General features: G+C 38.5%; 1 protein-coding gene across 1 annotated transcript in view; it reads right to left on the bottom strand.

Annotated features, from left to right (window-relative positions):
- Positions 1-24,370, bottom strand: part of LOC134530962 (ATP-binding cassette subfamily G member 4-like) — a 341,027-nt gene extending 316,657 nt beyond the window's left edge. Inside the window, exon 1 of the mRNA XM_063366331.1 lies at positions 23,984-24,370. Within this exon, the coding sequence (XP_063222401.1) occupies positions 23,984-24,131 (148 nt within the window). The 5' untranslated portion in view covers positions 24,132-24,370. The remainder of the gene's footprint in view (positions 1-23,983) is intronic.
- Between the last annotated feature and the right edge of the window lie 851 nt (positions 24,371-25,221).

Below are 25,221 nucleotides of genomic sequence, written 5' to 3'. Positions count from 1 at the left end.
ACAATATAGGCAGTAGTGCGGGACGGGTGTTATGAGCCGTGTGGTGTTGGTTTCGCACTGGCATTCTGATGCAGGTCGGGCGGCCCCGGCCGGCAGTCTGGTGAAGTTAAGTGGTCGCTTGGAGCTAGCTTTACGAGCAAGCCCTAGGATTCCCAAATCCGAAACGGGTGGACACGCGAGCTCCGGCACTAGCCTGGGTAGCTAGTAGAGGCTTGAATAGGTGTCTCAGTCGGATCACGAGCTACCTGCAAGCACCGACCGGTATATCCGGTGGGGGTTTGCAGAATGTGAGAGGTTCAGGTAGGCGCTAGATGGTAACTTACCGGGGAGGGGGGGGGGAGGGCTTGCCAGTGAGGAACCCGCTGGTTTTCTGTTTGTTGTTGCTCAGTGGTGCCGGTTCTGTGATGGGTTCCTCATCTTCTTGACATAGCCTTCTCCGATGCCTCTGGGTTTCGATGAAACGGCGTATCCGTGTTCCTCGCCATATGGGGGCGCGCAAAGATCCGTCGGACGCAGCCCCGCTGGGAAGCAGATGTCGGCCCGCAAGTGTTTGGAACTGCGCGTTAGAAATTTTTTGCGGCGAGAAAGCTATGATTGATATGCCATACTGTCGCACTTTCGCTTCCAAGACCTTCCAAAAGTTGGTCAAATAATGTTGGAGGTTTATGAAATCACCGATAATGTCACTAACGAAGCCATGTCCGTTTGGCAAATTGGTTGACTTGAGTCTCCATAAAGATGTTTTGTACAAAGAACTACAGATGTTAGCTTAAAAAAAATTGGGGGAATTTTTTTTTCAAAATCAGTATATTTTCGGAAAATAAACAAAATAATTGTTTTCAAACTTTTTTTATACAAACAGAAACAAATCAATTATACAATTGATCTTTCTTCCAAAGCAATAGCTCACTTAATATTTGACCCATGCTACCCTCTACCAACCGATAAGAACAAAATATCGTAAATTTTAAAACAGCACCTACCCATTTGTGTATATGTATATATATATATATAAAATAACATATTTTATATCATTAGTCTTAAAATATATAAATGTATTTATGTAATGGAAAAAGTAATATCTTCCGGAAATATTCGTGGTGACGTAAAACCAAAGCTTTTTATTTACTATTTTATAGTTTTCTGATGATTCTAAAGTTAAAGTACCCTTCTTTTTTTGTTGTGGCATTAATTAAAATTGTCGTGAACTTCAGGTAAGTATGATAATGATTTATTTTGCTGTGATAATGATATTACAATAATGTTAACAAAAGTGAACTTAAGGGAAAATAATTTTTTTTAAACTTTTATTTTAGTAATGTAATATGTAGATATATACTTCAGTCAATTTCCCGAGTACTCAACACCGTGAAAGATCTATAATTCATCACTATATGGTTCGGCACATTCTGTAATCCGGCAGCTATCGAGCCGCCCCCATCCGTAGTTTTTTTTTTCCGGATGGATATTTAACATTTTCAATTTAGTATTCCCGTTTGAATTACCGATGTTAGATTAACAGGGAAAATCGTTAATCTGCATGTTAAACTTGAATAAATTTCACTGCATATGTAGCTACACTGTATCTCGGAAATATACAGTGTTCCATCGCTGGAAGTCAGGAGATAAGGCCCCAACTCGCCGCCCTTTTCGACCCCCTGGCGCTACTTAACCTTAGAGCAAGCAGCTGAAGTGTCGTGGTGCCTTCTCCCTGGGGGGACTTCTATCTTATCTGCTGTCCAGAGGTCGGTATGCAGCTTAACTTGTAAGTTTCTGGAGGGGAGAGGTCAGGCTGCGGGAGTCGTCCAATAAGGTTCACAGAGTTTAAGTAAAAGAACGCTGTTGTGTGGACCATTATCAATTGGAAAAATCGCGCATTTCTGTGGCTAAACGTTTCTGAAAGATAAAACGTAAATCCAAGTTTCACGGTTGAAATATAATCAGGCAGTTTCTGAAACAACGCTTTGGAATGACCATTTCAAAAGAGAACATCACAGTGAAGTGAAGTATTTTTTGTAAAATTACAAATGTTTGTGAAGTTACAAATTTTTGTTCGCTAACATGTGTTTTCTGTACAATTACAATAAAAGTAACAGTACCTGTAGTACTAATTACAAAACCCAATTTTATGTTATTACAGAAGTTCTGTAGCACTCATATCATGGTCAATGGACTCGGGAGTTGCACCCACTGCGATAGACAACACTTAATGTTAAATACGATCGAGACAATTGTATTGAATTGCGTGAAACTATGTTAGATCCACTTGGTAAGTGTAATTACCAAGCAATGTAGGCGATATTCACCGGATAATGTAATTACATTCTCCTAAAGCATATGTACCGAAAAATAAAATGTAATGTGTTGTGGTATCATTCGACTTTCTTCGGGAAGGAACGACTCTGCCTGTCATTTACTTATTGTGAAAATGTAAGTTATATATTTTACGATTGCAAAACTTTGCCTTACAAACTAAAGGGGTGGGATAAACAGTTGATTTCTAATAACATGTTCCACTGCTCCAGCTAAGAATTATTAGTAAGGCACAGCCATGTACTTACAAGAAGAAAATATATGCATACAAGTGTCGTTTACCGACAATCGTAAGCCGTTACACTCGTACACACAAACACATAGTAGGGCTCGGTCTCACAAGCCATGTTGGTTATTTTTAGAGGCATGTGCTTTTCGTTAAATAATCAGATCTCTCTTCAGACTGCCCACGCTAGCGATTGTTCCCTTGTAATTGGCGGCCTTCTGCAAGAGAAGCCATCGCTCTATTTGGCCGGGCCATTCAGGAAGCGTTTGCTTCCGCAGTGAATGGCTATGGTTGGCGTGCTGGCAGTAACGTGTGTCTGAAATAAACCCAGTCACCACGAAACACACACAATGCTACAAAGTTTTAACGCACAGCTGGTCTGGAAATTTTTCCGTGAAAACTAGCTTACATAGCCATAGTTATTTTATATATTTTGTGAGAACTTTTCCTGTAAATTTATTCCTGCTGTCTAGAATTTTATGCTTGGTTTCAGATTTTTAACACATATTTAGTACATGTTATAAAAAAAACCTTAACAATCACGCAAAAATTTATAATTTATGTTACTTGCGTGACGTTTAACAACTCGAACACATAGTAAGGTAAATTTCTGGTAAAAATATATGTGATCAAAACCACGAAATGAAGAAAGCTTTCAACATGAATTTACAGGAAAATCCCTTAGATAAAAGCAATCACGTGAAAATTACTTGTAGTGTGTTATCAACAAGGCAGTCCAGGAGAGTGGCTGAGCCCAGCGAAGGCACGGGTTCCCCAACTGTGCTGAAGTTAGCTCCACCTGCTGGTTCTGTCCTGCCGCCAGGGTAAGTCATCGCTCAGCAACAACAGACTAAGTCATTCCACGTAATTTGAAACATAAAGAGCTTTCTAATTGTTTCTCTCTGTCTCTCTCTATGTCCAGACTAAGTCATTCCACGCAATTTGATGCATAGAGAGCTTTCTACTTGTTTCTCTATGTCTATGTCTATATGTATTGTTACGAACGTGAGCAGGGCCGCGGCGCGTGCAGGTTCGGAGCTGGCTGGCGGCCCCGCAAGGCCACTGATATCACGTAGCCGCCGCAACATGAGACGTGCCGCGCGCGCCTGGTAGATTACAAGGGTCGTCACTTCCCCCCTCCTTCCCTCCGCTCCCCTAGCGACGCTCTGCCTTTGCGGTGTTAACCAGACACCTGGCAGCTGTGGGAATTCCGCCTGCGGTCACGCGAGCTCCCGACGCCTTTCTCAATAAATCTGGCGTCGGGTCGGCGCGGGATGACGCGACTGACCCCAGCCACGCTCGCGAATTCTAGAAGTGGAGCTGGGCCTATATAAGCCCAGGACGCCGACCTCCGAGAGTTCAGTGGAGTTCAGTTCCTGGGCGATAGTAACGCGGGTGCGGCGGAGTTCCTGGGCGAGGAGTTTCTCGGCGATAGTTGGGTGGTGAGAGTGCCGCGGGTGCGGCGAGAGCCCCGAGAGAAGCGTCGAGCGGATCCTCGGCGAAGGGAAGTGCGACGGTGGCGGCGGAGAGCGGCGACGGAGTCCCGCGACGGAGGTCCACGAGGGGTGATGCGGCGAGAGTTGCGCCAGAGGTGCGGCCCAGCGAGGTGTGCGGTGTGTAAAAACCGAGTGACTGGGGAGTAAACATTTTTTAAGTGTAATTGATTACTAGGAATTTTTATAAGATTATTTGTTAGTGATGTAAATATTATAAATCAATAAAACTGTGTAGTAAAATCTTTAATTGGGCTATAGATTTACGAACCCAGTAGTTTTCCCACGACGATTATTATTTCATTTTTAATAATCCGTAACACTATGTACATATATGTGTGTGTGTGTGTCTACTCATTCAGGAGCTATATAGGTTAAAGTTGGGAAAATTTTTTTAAAAAATAATGTTTCTGACAGCATTAAAAATCACACATTCAAAGCCTTCAAATGCCTTGGTGCAACCTGTATGATGGTTCGCACTCTAGAACATGTAGGAAGCCCTCTATGCATCAACTCAATCGGTATCATGTCGCTCATTCTTTTATGTAAAAAAGTAATTAGGCTGTTGTCCCGAGCTCACTGTGCGATGACGCACCCGGCCGACCAGATAAAGCCAGAGCCTAGCGGCGCGACGGACTGTAAGAAGGCACTTGCTGCTCGTTGGTCAAGAAGGCGTGACGTCAGGTCGCGGACGTGACCTCGCGATGTGTTAAGGGCCCCATACACTAGCCAAGTCGGCGAGCATATCCGCTAGTTTATGGGGTGGTGACGGCGGGCTAGGCAGCAGACTGCCCTGAGAATCCGCAACGAACCAAATAGCATTCTAGTGGCAATGGCGAACCGATTAAATTGACGAATACGAAACTTCTTCAAATAATTACAACTCTCTTCATTTCTCCGCCAAATATCTTGGTTACCGCGCAAATCTTGTAATTGTCGTATGCACAACGAGAAGATTGTGCGCTAGTTCGGAGCCTTGCGCTTATAAGCGACACCATGTTTAACATCCAGCCTGACTAACACAAATAACCCCCTGAATAGGCGGGTCCTTCTGAGGGTTTGTTGTTATACCACTAACTTTGAACTGATATTCACGTAGTGTAGTATAATGGTCGTAAAAATTCGCGCAAGTTAAAGTAAATAATTATCAATTGCGCGACGTTTTACATCTATAACATTGCACTTAGCGGATATCTGTTGAAAATGCTGGAGACGGAATCAGAAATGGAAGGGAGGTATCGGATTGGAATTTCGGAAAGAACCCTTAAATCAACGTGGCGTGTGAGACCGAGTATGGAGCGTCTGCGCACAACCACGTGACGTGAATGAACAATTAAACTGTTTAATATTTTATGACGGAGATTGTTGATCTCTCGGATGTCGAGGTGGAACACATGGAAAACAAAAACACGTGCCTCCCACCCGACTCCCAGCTGACGTCGACATTTGTCGTCAAAGTCCTCGTCCGAGCCACCGTCGCGTCGTGGAGACGCTCTTCGCGTCCTGCATGCGGTGACGAGACACGTGTCGGAGCACTCTAGCCGCTGGCCGGCAGTTATCTGTCGGTCCAACACATCTATATACAGACAAATGTAAATGTTCGTTCGACATATTAAATCTCGGAAAGTTCTTCACCGATCGCTATGAAATTTTCACACAGCTTTGCATTAAAATAGGTGCGTGTTTTAAATACCAAAGTCACACCTGTGGTAAATAAAAGGATACATACATAAAAATATAGAAAGGTAGATCTATATGTAAAAATTAATGTTTGTGTCTTCGTCTTCTGTTTTGTAAAGCTAAAAATATAAATAGGAAGATACAGACATCGAGAACTAGAGATATATAGAGAGGTATATAGAGGTGTTGAGAGATATAGGGAGATGTACAGATATATAGATATAAAGAGATAGAGTGAGGGATGTATAGATATATATAGATGTGGAGAGATAAATATATGGGGATAAATTGAGATATAGATAGAAACATAGATACTTAGAGAGATATAGAGTGAGATGGAGTTATGTGGAGAAATATGGTTAAGAGATGTATAGATATATATAGTGAGATAGAATTATATAGTAAAATATATAGAGGATTATATATAGAGAGATAGAGAGTGATGTTTTGTATATGTGTACCCACTTCAAACAAATTACAATAAAATTGAAAGAGCCATAACAACGTATGCCATGCATTAGCTAGTATGTTATAAAATAATAATGTCTTCTGCGGTATACGTTGTTAAATAAGCAAACAATTTACGAATCTCACCTACTGTCTAAAATTTAAGCTTCCACTGGACTTAGGTTGTAATAAAAAATGTATACATATATGTTATTTTCATTAATATTTTTGTTTAATTTTATATATATACACACACAGTGTACGCCTCCGTCTTGTTTTCGTGGACAACGTTCGTGTGATTGATAATGTTCGTAAATAAACATAGTGAGTTTGATTTTCCGGTGAAAAGGTGGGAAACGGGTTTCAGAGCCGTCAAGTATAGACGAGTTACGTGACACAGACTGTGACATCCACGACCAGTGCGACGCCGTGGACCGGGAACGGCCTGCCGCAAACGCCCGTCGTGACCGAGCGAGTGCATTGGGATGGAAATGTGTCAATCATCGGTGTCGCGCTTCACGTTGGCAGTTTCACTTTATCGATAGGTCTATCGTTTAAGGGATTTTCCCAGAAAAATTAATGACGATAGGTCTCTTGCTCGGTCGCAAATTGCTTTCACCAGATATTTACAGAACGTAATTATTTGCGAGCTGTAAAATGTCACGCTAACAATCAATACCGATAAATTTTTAAAAAATCGATGTCTGCCGGTGATTTTCACATTTTTACGTATTAAGAATTATTATTAACGTGAATATTTATTATAATTTGGGATGCCAGTTTGAAAAGTGAAGCTTATAAAATATAAATGGAGCTTGGTATAATGGATTTGCACATATATGTGGGTAGGGTAAGGAATTACGCATGCGTCATTCTAAACAGTTTTGATGAGTTACAGGTTACTATGAGTAATAAGCGAATTTCTAGAACGTTCGATTCAGGGTGACTATCCAATTTGAGAGCAGAAATTCGACACACGCGGTAACATTATCCATTTTGTGCAGAAAACAGTGAACTATTTAAACCACGTTTGATACCTTTACGATATAATAACTGCGAGGCGAAATTACGGAGAATAGTGCGCAAAAATGACCATTTTGAGCATCATGGTGAATTTAAACAATCGGAATTGCAAGAAACGACAATTAGAAGAAAGAACGGCTTGTGAAGATTTCAAAAAAGTGCCACTCGCCGTTTCTGAACGAACCAGGCTCTGCAGGGAGAGGAATAAAGCCAAGATGGCGCGGCCTAGCACGAAGTTCTCACGTTAAGAAACTTGCGGCCTATTCCCAACACAGCCTACCCCAATTTTTTGTCATAAAATTAGATACCTAAACCAAATAAAACGTTTTAAAGTGTAGATATGTCTCTACGAAAAACTGTATCTACCTTAATAACTGCTCATGATATAGAACTAATGAAGACTTTATTTTATTGTGTTTCGAGTTAGTAATTCCACTAAAATACTCAAGCTTGCTACTAAACGTAAAACAATAAATTATATTTTAAAGAGATCAATAAATGTAAATTTAATTTAAAAGTGCATATTAATGAACAATTATTGTTTATTTTATCTAAATAACTTTTCTGGATATTTTACCACTGTTAAATAAAACTTATTAAATATCTGTACATCAGAGACATAAGACACTATGTTCAATATTGCGCAAAATTAACTTTTTATAAAATTTACCACCGTTTGACTGTCTTCCTATCGACATACACTATACGGGTATAAGTTAGTTGAGTGTAATAAGTGAGGCATTATTAAAACTGCTCTCTTGAAAAATGTAGTTTTGTGAAATAGTTTCTTATGCCTCCGAGGTACAAATACAATGTATCCAAAAAATAGTGTCCCAGTTGTAAATTTTAATAATATGAACTGTAAGCGTTGTAAAGTTTTTGTTCAGTGTCACCATTAAAGATAATCTCAAAGAGTTTTAGATAAGCGCATGCGTGAATACTGCTTTATTTTTTCTCGTCTGCAGCGCCACCTACGCAAAATGGCGACTCCTGAGCGTAAAGCGTTTTGTGTTCTGCAGTTTGCTAAGAGAATATCTGTAATTTCAGTTCAACTTGCGTTTCGTTTAAAGTTTTAAGTCAAAGTCCCTTATCATTGGATTGGTCGTAATGGTCTAGACGACAGATCTCTTTTTCGCTAAACTCGACATTTTTCTTTTCCTTTGGGGCTTTATAAAATATTGTGTATACGTTTCGCAGCTACCTAATTATTTGCCAGAATTGAGACACTTCCATTACTCCGGACGTGTTAACCTAAGTGTGGGAAGAATGTGTTTTTAGGTTGGATGTGTGACGTATAACTAAAGGTGCACATATTGAACCTTTTTAAGAAAAAACTAGATTAGTTTACCATTGATTTGATTTATGACTGGTTGTAAATAGCCTAAATTAAACTGTTATAATATGCACCTGAAACTGGGACATTCTTTCATGGTCATACTGTGTATTGTCAAACATTTGTGACGTAACACAATACTCAACAGAACCGTCGTGATGAACTTACAGGAATAGCCCTGGGATACTAGTGCTGGAGAGAAAAGGAAGAAAGATACACTGGTGTTCCAGACGGAGCCTTAAGGAGGACGGAGCGTATTCTTTCGGCCGTAAATCCGGCGAGCGACCGAGTGAAGTGTTCTCGGAAGGAGACACGAAGCGGCGAGGACACTCACGGGGGACTCTGGTGGCGGTCGTCTGACGACCGTCGCGTCGGCAAGACGAGCACCACGCCACCTCTCCCCGTTTATGGTCGCCGCGGTACGTGAACAAGTTTGGTCGTAAACGTCCTACAGTGTGAAGGTCCCGCTAGGTTAACCAGATAACGAACTTTCGTTTCCTCACAATTGGACGTACTGTAAAAAAAAAAAAAAAAGAGAAGTTGGTAACTTTGACCTTTGGTGTATTTATAATGCATTTAAAAGTAGATTTAAAAATATCACTTGAGAAAGTGGAATATATCTAACACTTTATAGAAAGAGAAATCTAAGTAGGCCTTCCCTGACTACGAATCAAATCTCAAGTAGGTGTTGCGATGGTACACGTTTTACCACCAATGTTTTACTTTATTAAAGATTTTTTTTTGTTTTGTCTTGAGTTTTAAATTAACTGAACCTTCAAATTGGCAGATGTTTGCATTGCATTATCCTATAAAAACCGTAAACTTTCAGTATTTTATATTTTGAGTTGATGAATACGTTCAAAGTCTTTGGCGGTTACTGTGACCTGTCACATGCGATTGCCAGAACGTGTGTTAGCATATTCTAACATATATTTTTCATAATATACTTATAACATCCGTGGTTTGTGCAGGAGAGAGCTGTGGGTAACGATTAACATACCAACCAAAAACCACACACGCTCATGCCTAAAGTGAACTCGAACCCAGACGACCACAAGTTATTTGTAAATTAAATATAAAAAATTTCGTACATCGGACATTAACGTCGTATCTTAGCCATACCAGATTTGCGTTTAACTGAATGTTTCAGGAATAACAGCCCACATTATTCATTTCCAGTAGTGGTTTATAAATTTTATGGGGTCAAGTGTAAGGGAAGGTTTTTATACTTAGCTCCACCAAAAAATTATACACAAATAAATTACGTAAAATTGTATATCGTTCTACCTGTTGGTAAAAATGCATATATAGATTTTTAGAAACATAAATACGCACCTATAACGACAGTTTTTATTATATTCAGTCTAAAATAAAATGAAACAGCTTCCAAATGACCATCAATTTTTTTTTAATTTTTCAACAGGGCAAAACCCGCAGTACAGACTGAAGCCCAGCTGAAGGCCGACTAAAGCATGCCTACGAATTTAACTACTTGGATATGACGTGCGATGAAGCCCTGCGATGAAGCAAATGAATATATATATATATATATATACATATCTGTATATATACATATATATACTCACATACATATGTGTGTGTATTTTTGTGTGTGTGGAGTGTATATTTTTTCAATCGACCCACCCTGGCTTCGCACGGATGCGATATACTAATGTGGTGTCATTTAGATTGAATAAGTACCTATGTACTCATAAGTATCAAATTTTTTGTATGTAACATGCACTGACCATAACAAAAGATTTTTTTGTAAACAACATTAATAGCTTATTTTACATGAGACAACACAAACATATTTTATTTAGAAGTCACACGCGAAATGGCTACATAGTGTTATGAACGCAGACAGGAACGCGACGCGCGCCAGGTTCGGAGCTGGCTAGCGGCCCCGCACGACCACTGCTGTCACGCGTCATCCATTGGCATAAGGCATGCCACGCGTCAATGACAGAATTTAAAGGTTTATCGCTAACCCCATCCCCCTTTCCACAACCCATGCACCATCCGGCCTCCGCGAGAGTTCCGAGCGAAGAGCGGAGAGAGGTTCTCGATCAGCGGGAGGTGAAGAGAAGTGGCCCTTGATGAACGAACCGGATATATCAGGAATCAATACCTGCGAGTGAAGGCCTGGCGAGCCAGTCGGGTGCAACGATCGATAGTTTGGTACAGTACTGCGGCACGGTGTGGATGAGTGTGAGATGTAAGCGACAGAGGGGGACAGAAGAGCGAGGCACGACTTGATTACAAAAAAAAATCGACATTTCTGTACTATGTTTAAATTTATTTAATGTGAATGTTTTGTTTTGTGCACATAAAACTTCCAGAAGAAATTCTCTAAAAGATGATTAAAGCCGCTTCAAAATGTATCGTTTAGAAGTTGTAACTGAACAAACATACAGACGTAGATAACGACTTTGTTTCATACTATTTAATTAAGCTATATATAAATGTATGTGTATGGGGCGTTAGGGAAGAGAGAATAACACTAAAATATAATTTACTTACGTCTACCAGGTGAGATGGAGCCGAGCTGGCATCAAGTCAGTATCACATATACACTTAATCCCTCTGGCCTGGAATCTCTGACCAAAATGTAAAATTTTAGGTTTGACCTAAAACTTGTTTTTTTTTTGTTTTTGTTTTTTGCAAAGAAGTAAGCATTGACCACAAAGAAATATTTTTTCAAAACTTAGTTTCTAACAATTTTATTGTATCCATACAAGTAAAGGTACAAGTAAATATATGTACGTACGTGTATTTGTTTCTGTGAAACTTAAAATCTGTGTGCTTTTATTGCGTGTTTATCAATATTAGGATAAAAAAATTTACATAAACAGATAAAATATAGTTCCATCCATTTTACAAAGATTTATTTTACGATTTATAATGTTTATACTTTTAGATTTTTAAGCATATATTGTGGCAAATATTTTCAACATATATTTTGCCAAAATTTAAAACAAATACAATAAGTTTAAATTGAGGATATTAGGTGAAATGACTCACTAGGTCAACACTGAGAAACCATCTCAATATTTTTCCGGAGGTCTGGCGTGATTTATGGATTTTGGAAAATAAAAAATTTAAAAAATCTGGATGTTTGTACCATGAAGATAATAAGACGAAGGTGGAAAATATTTTATCTTAGCTCCCTTTCTTGCCTGGTTAGCAAAACGTTGTTTTATTACAATGAAGTTTATTGCTGATTATTTGCTAATGTGTCATCATATTTGCTTGACTACAGTCACTACATCTTCCTAGCGAGTTCCTCTTCAGCTACTGAACAAACTTTCAGCATTCAGCTACTATTTGTTTCGCTAACTAATTTGTAACCAGAATTACTTTAACTTATGAACACCGTGGACCAGGAGCGCAAAGAGGCGTCCGCGGAAATTCGCAGAGAGTTTTGTGCGTGGGAATCAACCAACATAATACATCTCTGGATATAGTGCTTTAGATGTGTAGTATACAGCCCATATCTTGGACTTTTTGCATAAAATAAGCAGATGACTTTAAAATATATAGAAAGTTTAATATAAAATATACTTTTGATGTTTGCGTTGGTGAACCTCGTTTCACAGTCACAATTTTGCAAACTCAAGCGGTCCCTCTCAGGGAGGGGTTTCTTAATTCCAGGAGGGGCCGGGTCCCCCTGCACCCCCCGTCCCCGTGATTTACGCCCATGCCGTGGACTAATACGAATATGCTTGGTTCGAACCAAATTCTATGAAATGCAAATCCGTTGAGTAATTATCAGAGACCAGAAAAATTCGCATTTTCAATTAATTCTCTGATGGACGCCACAGTATTGTGTATGTACACTCGGGCAAATGTCACCTGTTCATTGGCAACCAACTGGTGAGACACTCAACTTGGTAGCCTGTGATTCGATAATTCTTTAATTGAAGGTTTCTCATTGGCCAGAAGTATTCCCTATAAATTGTGTGCCAATAGCGTAGTTAACTTAAAGGGATACATTTTTGAATATTATCCTTATGAAAATCATTCCGCGAAGTTCTCTGGTCCCTAAATATTTGTTGGCTCGCAAGCCGGTGACGGAGCTGAGAGACCAAGAAAAGAAAAAAATATCTTAAGAACGAAACTTCCATCAACGCCAATGCGTTTATTATAATGAGGGGTCAGCGTCCGGCGGTATCCTGCCTGCTAACAAAGAGGTGATGAGTTCAGTTCCCCTTCACGCAAGAATTCAAGCGGCGTTTTAGAAACGCAAGTCACGTAGGCGAGTTTTTCCTGTTAGATTTTTTTTTTGTGGATTACTCAGCTGTCTGCATTGTATGTGCCTACGGCGATGACAAAGAAACATTATAAAAAATTACGCTTTTACTGCAATGTCATTAATCTTGATAAGCATGGCATCAATTAATGAAGGAACGCTAACTATATAAACACATAATAGAACATGGTCAGGTGAGAAAAGAAATATCCAAACCCATTTTTTGCGTTTTTAAATAAAGAAATAATAATTACAACTTATATTTTCAATGTCGTGATAATTTTTATCACACGATTTTTTAAAAGCCCTTGGAAATCTCGCATTTTCTTTCATTCAACACTCTCAGAAGCACTATCACAGATTTATTCCTGTCTCGCGTGCCAAAAATTATATAAATCTGCTAAAAAATATTTGGCACACAAGTATGTCCACAAACATATACAACGAGTTAAGCAAATCCCCAAATGCATTTCATAAAAATCTCACTTAAATTTCCTGATATAACAAATTTTCTCCCCTTGATTTTTTCCAGAAATGCACAATTAACTTACAGTTTTTTTCCATATTTTCCCCTGATAATTGACTTCCTGCAGAGAAAAGTTTTCACGAATTTAATCGTCAGCAAATTAGAATGTAATTTCTAAATGTGCTGTACGACCTTGACCCACTAATTGTGATCTGATCAGACGCGACCTCTATCTACGAGATTGAGAACCCTTGCCTGACCTTGGTATTGGCCAATGAGCATACTAAGAAAGACTTCAGTACAGTCTGTCTCATATAACTTGTCTCAAATTTCACAGCTATCAAAGGTGTGGTACCTACGTCCCAACTGTAACTTTCAAAACATAATATAAATTTTGTTTACAAATACTGACAACCGGTTGTTTACAACCACTTATTACAGAAAAGTTGTTTTTAAAAACTGTCAGATTTCAGAAAAAGTAACGTGACACAGACTATACATGGAGCACATATGAGTCTAGCTCGCATTGAGAAAAATTTTGATAAATAATTGAATATAGAAGGTTGTTAAAAATTTAAACAATGATCTGTGCACATCACATGACCATAACATGTTGCGCAATTTTGGTTGCCGTAAATAAATATATGTGTACCTATTTAATTTAAAACAACACCAATGCCAAAGAAAGGTACGAATTTTGTTACAATAAATGAAGGTATATACTGTTTTCCAACGCACATTCAAGCACAGAGGCATGATGTGACACCTCGAAGATTTTTGTAGACTTGGAACTACTAAGACTAAGTGCCTACCTACTCAGTGATATTAACTAGGTATATGTAGTCATGCCTGAATTGGGACCGACGAAGTTATACATATTTTACACATTTTTGTGTTGGCCTACCAAACAACACTTTTACGTCTTCTGTTTTGATTAGGAATCAAGCATAACTGTGGTTAAAAGAAGTTGTAAAAATAATTATCTTTTTTTGTGTTTAAAAAAAAGTACACCGCTAAGAACAGCCATACACACTTTGTATATATGGATATGGTGTGTCGGACATTAGACATTAGTTTAAATATGTGTATAGTTTTCAAAGTGATTCTCGAAAGAAAACTATGCGCATTAATATATATATATATATATATATATATATATATATATATACACGTGTGAGGCCGGGTACCACAGCTAGATTGTAATAAAAATATTTCCTAGCTTCAGCTTTAGAGGCGTAGGTATGTCAGCCCAGGGAGGCAGTTTAAAATACAAATCGCAAAAAGAATTTTCAACTTATATTTTCTTCGCGAACCTACAACCTACGTTTGCAGATTGAATTCTCACTAAATCTGGATAATTAATGTTGTGTGTTTGACAGTAATGATTATAGAAAGGAAAAAAAAATTGGGGATTCATTTCGTGATATGCCAAAATTAAAATAATTATATTTTTGTGAGGCTTCTGCTAATGGTAACCTGTCAATCTGGAGGATTCTGGACCAATTAGAGACCCGACTATACAAAGTATCGTGGACACAGTCCTGAAGGTCAATGAACATAGTAATAAGTAGGGGTGTGTATTTTTCGCAAAAACTGGCCGCTATCTTGAAAATTCGTAATTACTATCCAATTTTAACGGCAAAAATTTAAACTAAAAAAATTTCATTTGATTAAATTTTTAATAAAAAACGTACTTCTGTCATGGAGTCCTCGGTTAGAAACCGGCGAGGGCAATCGATTAAAAATGGCGTTGGATCCTTCCTGAACGGAAGCCACCGGCAGACTGACCTCCCACCAGTGTTGCCAACCTGTACCCTCATGAAATCCCTAGAAACCACACATTTTCCCCCGCAGATTTCAATAAAAATCCCTAGATGGTAAAAAAACAATAATAAAATTCAATCACATCTAAAAATGTTTAGTTATAGAATATAACATTGGTGAAAATCTGAACTATAAACCAAAAACCAAAACAAACAATCGCGAATATTCACATGAAAATTACTAGTAAAATCTGTTAAACTTACCTTACTTAGCCAGTGTAGCAATACATAGACGACCAGAAACACACCAGAGTCTTGAAATAAAATAAATTTATTACTGGCTGGAAGTAACTTGAAACACTATTTCACTGACTCTTGCTTGTTTAAATGTGAACCAATAAGACAAACTTCCAAAGAGGAAGTATGATTTATTATGTTAACATCTCTAGTTAATTTATGATAGTATTTACACTTAGGTACTAAAATATTTGCAGGATATCAAAAATAATTTTAAAATTAGGTGTTTTATCCTGGAAATATAATTCAGTTCTATGCCGCAATACTGGTCACTTTTTTATCATGGACTATTCACAAGCAAAGTAGCAATAATCTAAAAAAAATTAAAGCAAATCATAACATTTTAATAAAATTAATTTTACTGTTAACTTAATATGAATATATTGTTACTTACCAGATTGAGTTTAGAATTAGAAACAATTAGGTCGACACTTCCTCTAGCCACAAAAATTAAATATTCTCTTAAATAGGACCAAATACCTTACTATATTAATACCAAACACACCTATCCTGAAAGCATTGCTTCAACTGGTCACAAAACATGTAGCACTTAACAGTAGCAACCCACGCACGCCACTTAAACTGGGAAGGTACAGTAAGTATATGGAAGCAAGACATGAAGGGGAATTCCCAAAGTGCAAAGCGCGGGAGTGATAATCACATGAAAGAAGGGGAAGCACCTCCTGCAGGTAAGTTTAAGAAACCACAAAAATATGTGATAACAATTGACAAATTAAACATTTTTTTAACTATCTACAAAAAATTGCCTTCATTTTTGAACACCCATGTTTTAAAATGGCAATATTATTAGTTTTCCCTAGAAAAGGCCTTTTTGAAAAAATAATTCCCTAGTTCCCTAGATGACCCGTGAAATCCCCAAATCTGGGGATAAATCCCTAGGGTTGGCAACACTGCCTCCCACCACTATTGCCAAGGCAGATATTACGTCAGCCAGTATGACGTCGAACAGCCATCTTGTTTTCGTCTGCTGGAGGCTGCCATTTTGGATCCAACATATGTTTTCATCTGCTAGAGTGTACTGCAGCCATATTAGTTTAATTTTCAACCACTCAAGTGCAGTATTCATTTATTACTGTGGCGTCCACCATCTTAGCATTAGGCCGCAATCACGGAATTCTTTAATTTTTGAGCTAGAAATTCGGGGAAAATTCTAAAAAATAATCAAAAAATGTGTTCACCTCAGTTCGATTCCTGCTTGATGCAATACAGGATAAAGATAAGTGAATCACAAAAAAAAAAAATAGAAAATTGCAAAAAAAAAGTTTCTGTCAGATAGTGAACTTTTCCTTTGTTCAGCAAATATAGGGTACTAGCACAAGCCAGAATTGTTTAGTTTTTTTTTTTTTTGCAATTCTCTAGTTTTTATTTTTTGTGATTCACTGATCTTGTGTTATGAAAATGTTTGTTAGTTTTCTCCCTGTGCTCTTGATTATTCATCTTAATAGTCAATATTTTGTTGGTTTCTTCAAGTTTTTCTGGTCATTCATGGCGACGCTTCTGTTGGTTTTCTCCGTGTGCTCCTGGTTATTCCTGGCGAGACTTCTGCTGATGTTCTTCGAGTGCTTATGGTTATTTCTGAGAAATGAATTTCCGCGTGAAAAAATTTGTACTTCATGAGACATGCAATTTTATTCAGAGTTACATTTAATTAATGATTTTCATTTACCAAATAAGCAATTATAATATTTTCAACAGGTGGAATTCATACAAAAAAACATTACTTAGTCATATAATATGTCTTAAGACGGTTGAGAATCACTATCATGCAAGACGAACTTATTTCTTCTTGATGTCTAGCAAAGTCTTCCTTATCTTGTGATCGTGAGTAAGCATCCTGCATCCCACATAAAATATAAATAATATTTACCGCTACGCAACACGAGGCCACATCTGTTCTTGGAAAGCAGAACTACTTGGCCTCGAGTCTTTAAAATTGCAATTTAACTCTCGCTGATGAAATATTAAAAATTCTATTTAATTATATGTTTCTAATTAGAAATCTCTGAATGCATCTGGTATTTGTCACAGAAGCTATATCGAAAGTGAAAGTATCCGCCACTGGTTGGATCATTTTCTGTTTGAAATTGGGATAATGATTTTAATGGCATATCAGCATGGTTCCAAAAGCAGTAAATTCAACGTCGGCATATATGTGACGATACTATGGCATTTTGTCCACTAATACCAACAATTCTCGACGTCATGAGAAAGGCAATTGTGCAAAGAATCCTTTGCGGAAAGTGCTATGTTGCGATAATTCCGGCTTTCAGTTTGGATAAAGTCATAAATGAAAAATACTCATAAAAACCTGCAAAAGTAAACTTTTTTTCGTCTACTAAGAAAAAGTCTGTGTTTGGACCGAATGTCTGTGCAATTGGCAAAAATCATCACACTTGAACATCTGCATCGCCTGCTTTGAAATGTAATGAGTAGAGACCTGTAAAATTCGCGATTTCAAATCCCTAAAGGATAGACTCCATGATCCTCTACACACTCGTGCAAATTACATCTGCTGATTGGTTACCGACTCGTAAAACCTGTTGACTGGAATTATCGTGATTCGCTAATTCTTCTGTTAAAGATTTTTCATTGGCCCAGAGTCCTTCAGATAAACTGTGGCCCAATCACTGAAGCAAAATAATGTCAAAAGTATTTGGACTCTATCCTATCGCGAAATGAATCCACGAATTTTACAGGTCTCTAGTAATGAGATATCAGCATCGAAGAAATGACAGCAAGATACAGTTCTACAGGAAGAAAATTATGAAAGTTTCCTAAGATGAGTCATGAAGGATTTGATCTTTCCACAGAATTCTCTGATGGATTTTCTGTTACTGAAGCTGAAGGATTAAATAATATTAGCGGAAACTGTGACAGCAACAGCGAATTTACAGAAAATGAGAGCAATATAGAATAATTTGAAGTTTTCAATGATGATGCACTGAGACCAAAACGATGGAAACTTCGTGATAAAATAAATTATTCTGATAAACTTGACGATGATCACTGGGCCGATAGTGATATAAAATATTTAAAATAAACATGCAAAGAAGATAACAACAGCAGAAGAGATTGATTACGCATCAAGGGAAGATCCTAACATATCGGTTTATCGCCCGAGGCTACTCATTGCTTCGCTTAGGGCAGGAAACTATTCGCACCTCAGCGAAGTAGCCACCATATTAAAAGAACTAAGAAATGCAGGCTACATACAATAATGGCCTGTTTTACCTGCTCGTATATAAAAATAAAATAAAAACAATTATTTGAATTTCAAAATTATTGTTTTATTCTCGTAATCAGATTTTTAACGAAGACTGTGTTCACGTAGTATCCTACTAGTCGTAGGCCTGTGTCGTATCCCTCCGATGAGATCTATCCCTGCTACCAGACCGTATCGTTGCGAGAACGTATCCATGTGGTAATAACGTAGCCCTGTTGCGAGAACGTATCCCTGTGGCATATCCCTACAACGAGATTGTAATCCTGCGTCGTATCCCTACGACAAGATCGTATCCCTGCGATGAGATCGTTTCCTATCAATTTGAATTTTCGTACAAATCTGTGTCCTTTTCGTTAAATGTGCTTCACTTTTGTCAAATGCGTGTCCAGTATGTGTACTGCTTGTCCATTTATTTTTTTGATTGTTCTTCCAAATCTGATTCCATTTCGTTGTTTGTGCCCATGAGAAATTTAAGCTTCAATAGGTAATTATGTTTGAATTTTTGAGGAATAAAATTTTATTTTAAAAAGGGATTTTTTTTCCTCATAATACAAAATTACTAGGAATTTTGAGGATTATTGAGTCATTTTTGAGAAATTTTGAAGGTCAGGGTCATCTAAGATGGTGGCCGTGACGTTACAATCCAAGATGTGGCCGACACCACATCCAGAAGCCAGCGCCAGTATCGGCATTTACATAATTACTACTCGTGTGGAGACTATCGTAGAAATAATTGAATCCGGTTTATTGCGATGAGCTAATAGTTGTGAAATGCAATTGCATGCAATCACTGCTAATTACCAGAGGATTGTAATTTTTAAAGTAAAAAAAAAATAGCCAGTCATGGGGACTGTCGACAGAAGTGAAAACTTAAAACTTTGTTTTTAAATGTGTAATATGACATCATTTCTACGTCAAATGTACTTAAGAAAATGATTTTGATATTATATCAGTACGATGTCATCATGATATCATTTATCCTTACATCATTTTTTGGTCACAACAGATGTCAGTGGTATGTCAAAATTACGTAAAAATTCATTACCTAGCTATGCCTTACCCCAATGATGTCAGACCTAGGTCATGTATTCACGTGGTCAATTTAACTTTACTTACTGCTACTAAAGCATGTTGGTGACGCGAACTCACAAATTTTACCCATTCAAAAAGAATCAAACACGCACATGATGCATTCGAGTATATACAATGTATTACGTATTAGTGTCAATATGCGTATACATGTACACAGGCCGGTACGCGTCGCCAGTCTGGCGCAACACGCGTCACTAGCATGTCGGTGACGCGAACCTATAAGTTTTGCCCATACCAAAAATAGCTCAACGCGGCTAAAGAAGTTTTCACTTCAAAAATGTTTTTCATGATATCAAAACCAAAAATATTCAGTAGCTACGCTGTAAATACCATAACCACAAAAAGCAGTGTAAGAATATTTCACAAAGTAATTGTAAGTGATTTCAATACCTAAGTTTAGAGACCCGAAAATTTCTCAGATTAATTTAACAGATCAAATTCCGAACAGGTTTTTGTAACATTTTTTATGGGACCCGCGGATGCTTCTACACGATTGTTTGGTGTATGTATGTGTGTGTGTGTGTGTGTGTGTGTGTGTGTGTGTGTGTGTATAAGCTACGGAAAAGTTTTTTTCAAATTCAGGTACCTCGTTCCTGACTTATTGGCGAAAGAAACACTTTCGACTATGAAAGTGCGGCTGCTCTACTACTGAATGCGCATGCTTGGCCCCTCAACATAACAAAACACGGGATTGACCCCCGACATAACAACGAGCACATAAGTCAACTTAACAGTCACAAGAGTAATAAAAGGAGCTACTGTGATTTGAAAAACTATTCAGTGGGAGAAATAACGCAACAGCCGTTGCGTTCTAATTGGCCAGTAAAATTTTAAAACATTCTTATATCGGTTAATAAAGAACCAGAAATAATTTTCAAAATATTAACAGGGTGAATTAAAGCCTAATAAACAGTCAAATTATACCCCGATAATTAATTATTAGAGACATGAAAACTCATATGTTTAAGTACTTACTCTACACAATATTACGTGGGAAAGCAGACGTTGCGTTACAGATCGTCTGTAATTCGTCTGAAAATAGCCACGCCATATAAAAATATTTCTTTCAGCCAAAGTAGTGCCAAGAAGCTACGGTGATTTGTAAACCATGTTGATGCCCAATATCTTGTCGCTAAAAAGCATAATTCATAAAGATCACTGATACAGTGATAAGTATAGCCTGGAAAAATTCGCGCTGTCACTGACTTCTAGGATAAACTCTACAATCTCCTACACACTTAAGGCAAATGTCATCTGCTCATTGGCTTTTGACTCGTGAGACCTGTCAAAGGGATGCTTGCAATTCGATATTTTTTTGGTTGAATGTTTTTTATTGGCTCAAATTTCTAGCACACCTATCGCGAATAAATCCGCGAATTTTTCCTGTCTCTACTTATAAGGGTAAACAAAGAACTAGTTATTAATCGAAGTCAAACTGGAATATGAAATTAAACTTATTAAAATTATCAAATGGGTGTCTTTCTTTCAGGCTAGTTATTGCCTTGCGGCACATTTTATATTTTGTCTGGATTATTTGTGACTTAGTGATACTCAGAAATAATTATTTATCACAAAGAAAACTTTTTTGCCAAGAAAGTCTGATATTCACACACTGTAAATTTTTTTGGTACTTTTATAAGGAAAATCCTTGGAAACACAGTTACCAAACGAATTCCTTGTCAAACTGGAAGGCAGGCAAGGTAAAGTTGCTCTGCCTCGCAATTTTACAAGTGATATCGTTGGCAACTCAATTTCCAAGAACTATACTTGTAAAAGTACAAAACAATTTTTACAGTTCAGTAATTCTTGTAGGCTACTCTTGTGATCGATATAAATGCTTGCTTTACATGAAATTGTTGTTTTAGAAGGATCAATGAATTTTTGTACCACAGTGAGTGTTTTTCTCACTAGCTGAGTTAAAAACGGTACAAGCTTCTTTAGCCGATAAAAGCCAATACGAAAATAAAAGTTTCATATGCAGGCAAATAGTATTGACGCTTATTAAATAGTAAAAATTTCCCGTGACAAATAAACATAGCTATATGTATTTTGTAATTGGTTTGCTGTCCTTTATGTCTTGTCAAACAATTATACTTATATGACACCATGATAATTCATTCAAACTTATAAGTTTAATTTCATATTCCAGTTTGACTTCGATTAATAACTAGTTCTTTGTTTACCCTTATAAGTAGAGCCAAGAAAAATTCGCGGATTTATTCGCGATATGTGTGCTAGAAATTTGAGCCAATAAAAAACATTCAACCAAAAAAATATCGAATTGCAAGCATCCCTTTGACAGGTCTCACGAGTCAAAAGCCAATGAGCAGATGACATTTGCCTTAAGTGTGTAGGAGATTGTAGAGTTTATCCTAGAAGTCAGTGACAGCGCGAATTTTTCCAGGCTATACTTATCACTGTATCAGTGATCTTTATGAATTATGCTTTTTAGCGACAAGATATTGGGCATCAACATGGTTTACAAATCACCGTAGCTTCTTGGCACTACTTTGGCTGAAAGAAATATTTTTATATGGCGTGGCTATTTTCAGACGAATTACAGACGATCTGTAACGCAACGTCTGCTTTCTCACTGGCCCATTCAAGTGCCATACAAGCTTCTTTCGACGGGCAGAAACCTTAAGTTATTAAATATGCCGTAAACTTGGTGCGAACAGAGACCGCGCCCAAAATGTGAAGCACATAATTACTTGAGTTTTTCACGGAACAGCTTGTTGCCCAATAGACCTGTCAAAATAGTACCTATCATGACGACCGGTAGTTAGAGCGTATTTGAGGTTAGGAAAACCTCGTGTCACTTTGTATATCTGTGTTTCAATACAGCAAGAGCCTGATATTTAATTAAATGAGCAGTTTAATATTTTCTCTTTCAAATTATTACTTTATATTTAAAGATTGTAACAAGACAATACATATTGGTGTATCGTTGTCAAACAAATACACGTGGTCTTTGCAGAGGCGGCTCCAGGATTGATTTTCGAGTATGGCCCGAACTGTACCGTAAGCTTGTAATAAGCACAGTTCTGAGTGCGGGCTCCACCTAGGGGGGGGGGGGGGGGAATAAGGCCAAAATATCAGATAGATATCCGGGTAATCTTTAAAATTCAGATGCAAAATTGTAAGTTTTGTGGCTTTCTGAGGCTAATTTATTTCTCTCTGAAGTCCAATGTGTGTAATATATTAAACATAAAAATTATTATACATTTATGATTGTATGTCAATAAAATACACTTTAATACCTATAAAGGTCACAAAATTAATTCTTAGTATTAAACTTGTGTTTATTTAAAGTGAATATTACAACACAACTCGTACGTTAATGTAAAACGTTACACATCTGCAAGCGAATCTATAGATTCATTTCATTGCCAACTGCCCTTTTCACAATAAACCTTACGTTTAATACGAATTTTGTATTTTTATAAAAAAGGATTAATTCTAATTTTCAATTTTAAAAATGTTGGGAAGGCCCGGGCCTACCCGGCCGGCCCACTGGAGCCGTCACTCTGTCTTGGCTTACAACACCTGGATATAGCAGTTCTGCCAACACCTAGTGAGACAATGATTACGTCATGCTGAGAAGTCTGGAATCGACCTACATTACGTAAAGTCTATGAATAGGCCAATGATTATGTCGTGGATTCGTTGGTTAGCAAAGCAGACTTGAGACACACATGCGTGTGCTTCACTTTGATGATTGGACTTCAGTGTTCCTACACGTCCTTGACAACTCTTGACCAGTTATAGACAAGGAGAAGCGGTTACTCAATCACGTGTGACCTGCCAGAGGACGTGCCCTTGTTATCGACCAATGATAATTCTAATAATGCTTGCTTATACGTATTAGGGGCCTCGACAATATGGACACACATGCGATGTGTAGAGGTTCAAAAACAAAAAACAGGCGATTTTAAAACTCTTCTATATATCCTAGTGGTGTCCGCATTCAATATTGCGTTGAAGGCGAATGAGTAGCTTCGTTTCCGTATTTAGGGTATAAACTGAATTTTTAGGAAAGTGAAATAGACTAAAACGTGTGTTTTCAAAATAATAATCCGGTACAGATAATTGAAACCTTTCCAGGGACTTGCATTCCACCTTTATCTTCCATTCTCCGCAATATTATGTTATATTACCGCTTAAACCTCACAATTGTCCTACACACGACGAGAAGAATACGCGCCAGTCTACAGCCTTGCGCTTAAAGGCGATACCGCGCTAGAAGCACCAGCGGGCGTCGCACTTATCAACTCATCTCACTAACACAAAAATATGCCCCTGACTAAGAAACGACGCGACGAATCACCACACACGGACAGGCAGCGGACCTCACCTCTGATGCCGCTGGGGATGGTGTAGCTGAGGTCGCTGAACTCTATGTCGATGAGCGGCCGGTCCGGCAGGTACGCCAGGGCGCCCATGGTGCGAACGCTCTTCCTGCGGGCCTGCAGGGCGTCCAAGCTCACCGTCTCGGCGGCCATTTTTATCAGCACGAGCTCCGCGCCCGACCGGCGATTGGAGGGACGAGTAAAAAAAAATATATAAAACAGAAAAGGGAACTAAGGAGAGGCTCTCGAACACGACACGACACAACGCCGGCGCCGCACTCTCGCAATCCCCGGCCGCAGCGGACTTGTCGCCTTCCCGCCCAGCGAAGCCGCCTTACTCGTGCGGGCGAGCGCAGATAAACAAGTGAACAGCTGGCCGGAGTCCCTTCCCCTCCGTCAACCGTCCTTCTCCTACTCCCTCTCCCCGCCCCCCCCCCCCCCCCCCACACCTATTGCCATGGACTGCCACGCGCGATCAACCCACCCCTCTCCCCGCCTAAATCTTCCTCCGTGCGTTCTTTGGCCGAAACGATCATTCACTCTCAAGCGCGTCTCGTCCTTAGTTTGCGGTGCTCACTTAAATGGGCACTAAGGCCCCTTCTACGATTTTTTGTAGTAAACCGTGTCCGACGGACACCGAAATCTGATTGGCCCACGTGACCCTCTGACGTCATGCGTGGCGTGGGCGATGGTCAGAATTTCCCTTGTCCAGATACATTGGCCAACTTGAACTTTTTGTCCCAATCTGTGTCCTTTGGTAGCATCGAAGAATGAACATTACGTGATATTTACTGTTTCCTGTTCCCGTTCAAAAGGCTGACAGAAAATAACAGACATTTATTTAGAGAAAAAATAAATATTATTGACCTCCCACAAATTCAAAGCTTAGCTGCGTACACATTTACAAAGCGTAAAAACAGTAAAAAAAAACAATCGAAAAGCAATAATTTTGCTGCTCTACATATATTTTACAGCGCTCTGGTGACTACTTTAGAAATCAGTAGCTTCGGACATCGGACACAGCAATTGCAGACTGGGCTGTTTTCCGTGTGATAATTTGACGTCATTCACGTTAGGATAAGGACACAGGCCGCCCACAGTTTCCGAAAATTGTAGACGGGCCTTCACTCTCTCTTCCCAATGCACGATTTTTGCCATTAGCGCTGTCCTTGGTTCAGTGTGCTCTGTCGTCAGGCATATATCACAGAGCATGAAAGAACACAACTTTGTAAAACAATTAATT

This window comes from Bacillus rossius, chromosome 3, assembly GCF_032445375.1.
Source record: "Bacillus rossius redtenbacheri isolate Brsri chromosome 3, Brsri_v3, whole genome shotgun sequence".
Classification (NCBI taxonomy): Eukaryota; Metazoa; Arthropoda; class Insecta; order Phasmatodea; family Bacillidae; genus Bacillus; species Bacillus rossius.
The sequence above is the reverse complement of the archived record's forward strand: the minus strand, read 5'-3'. Positions and strand labels throughout refer to the sequence as shown.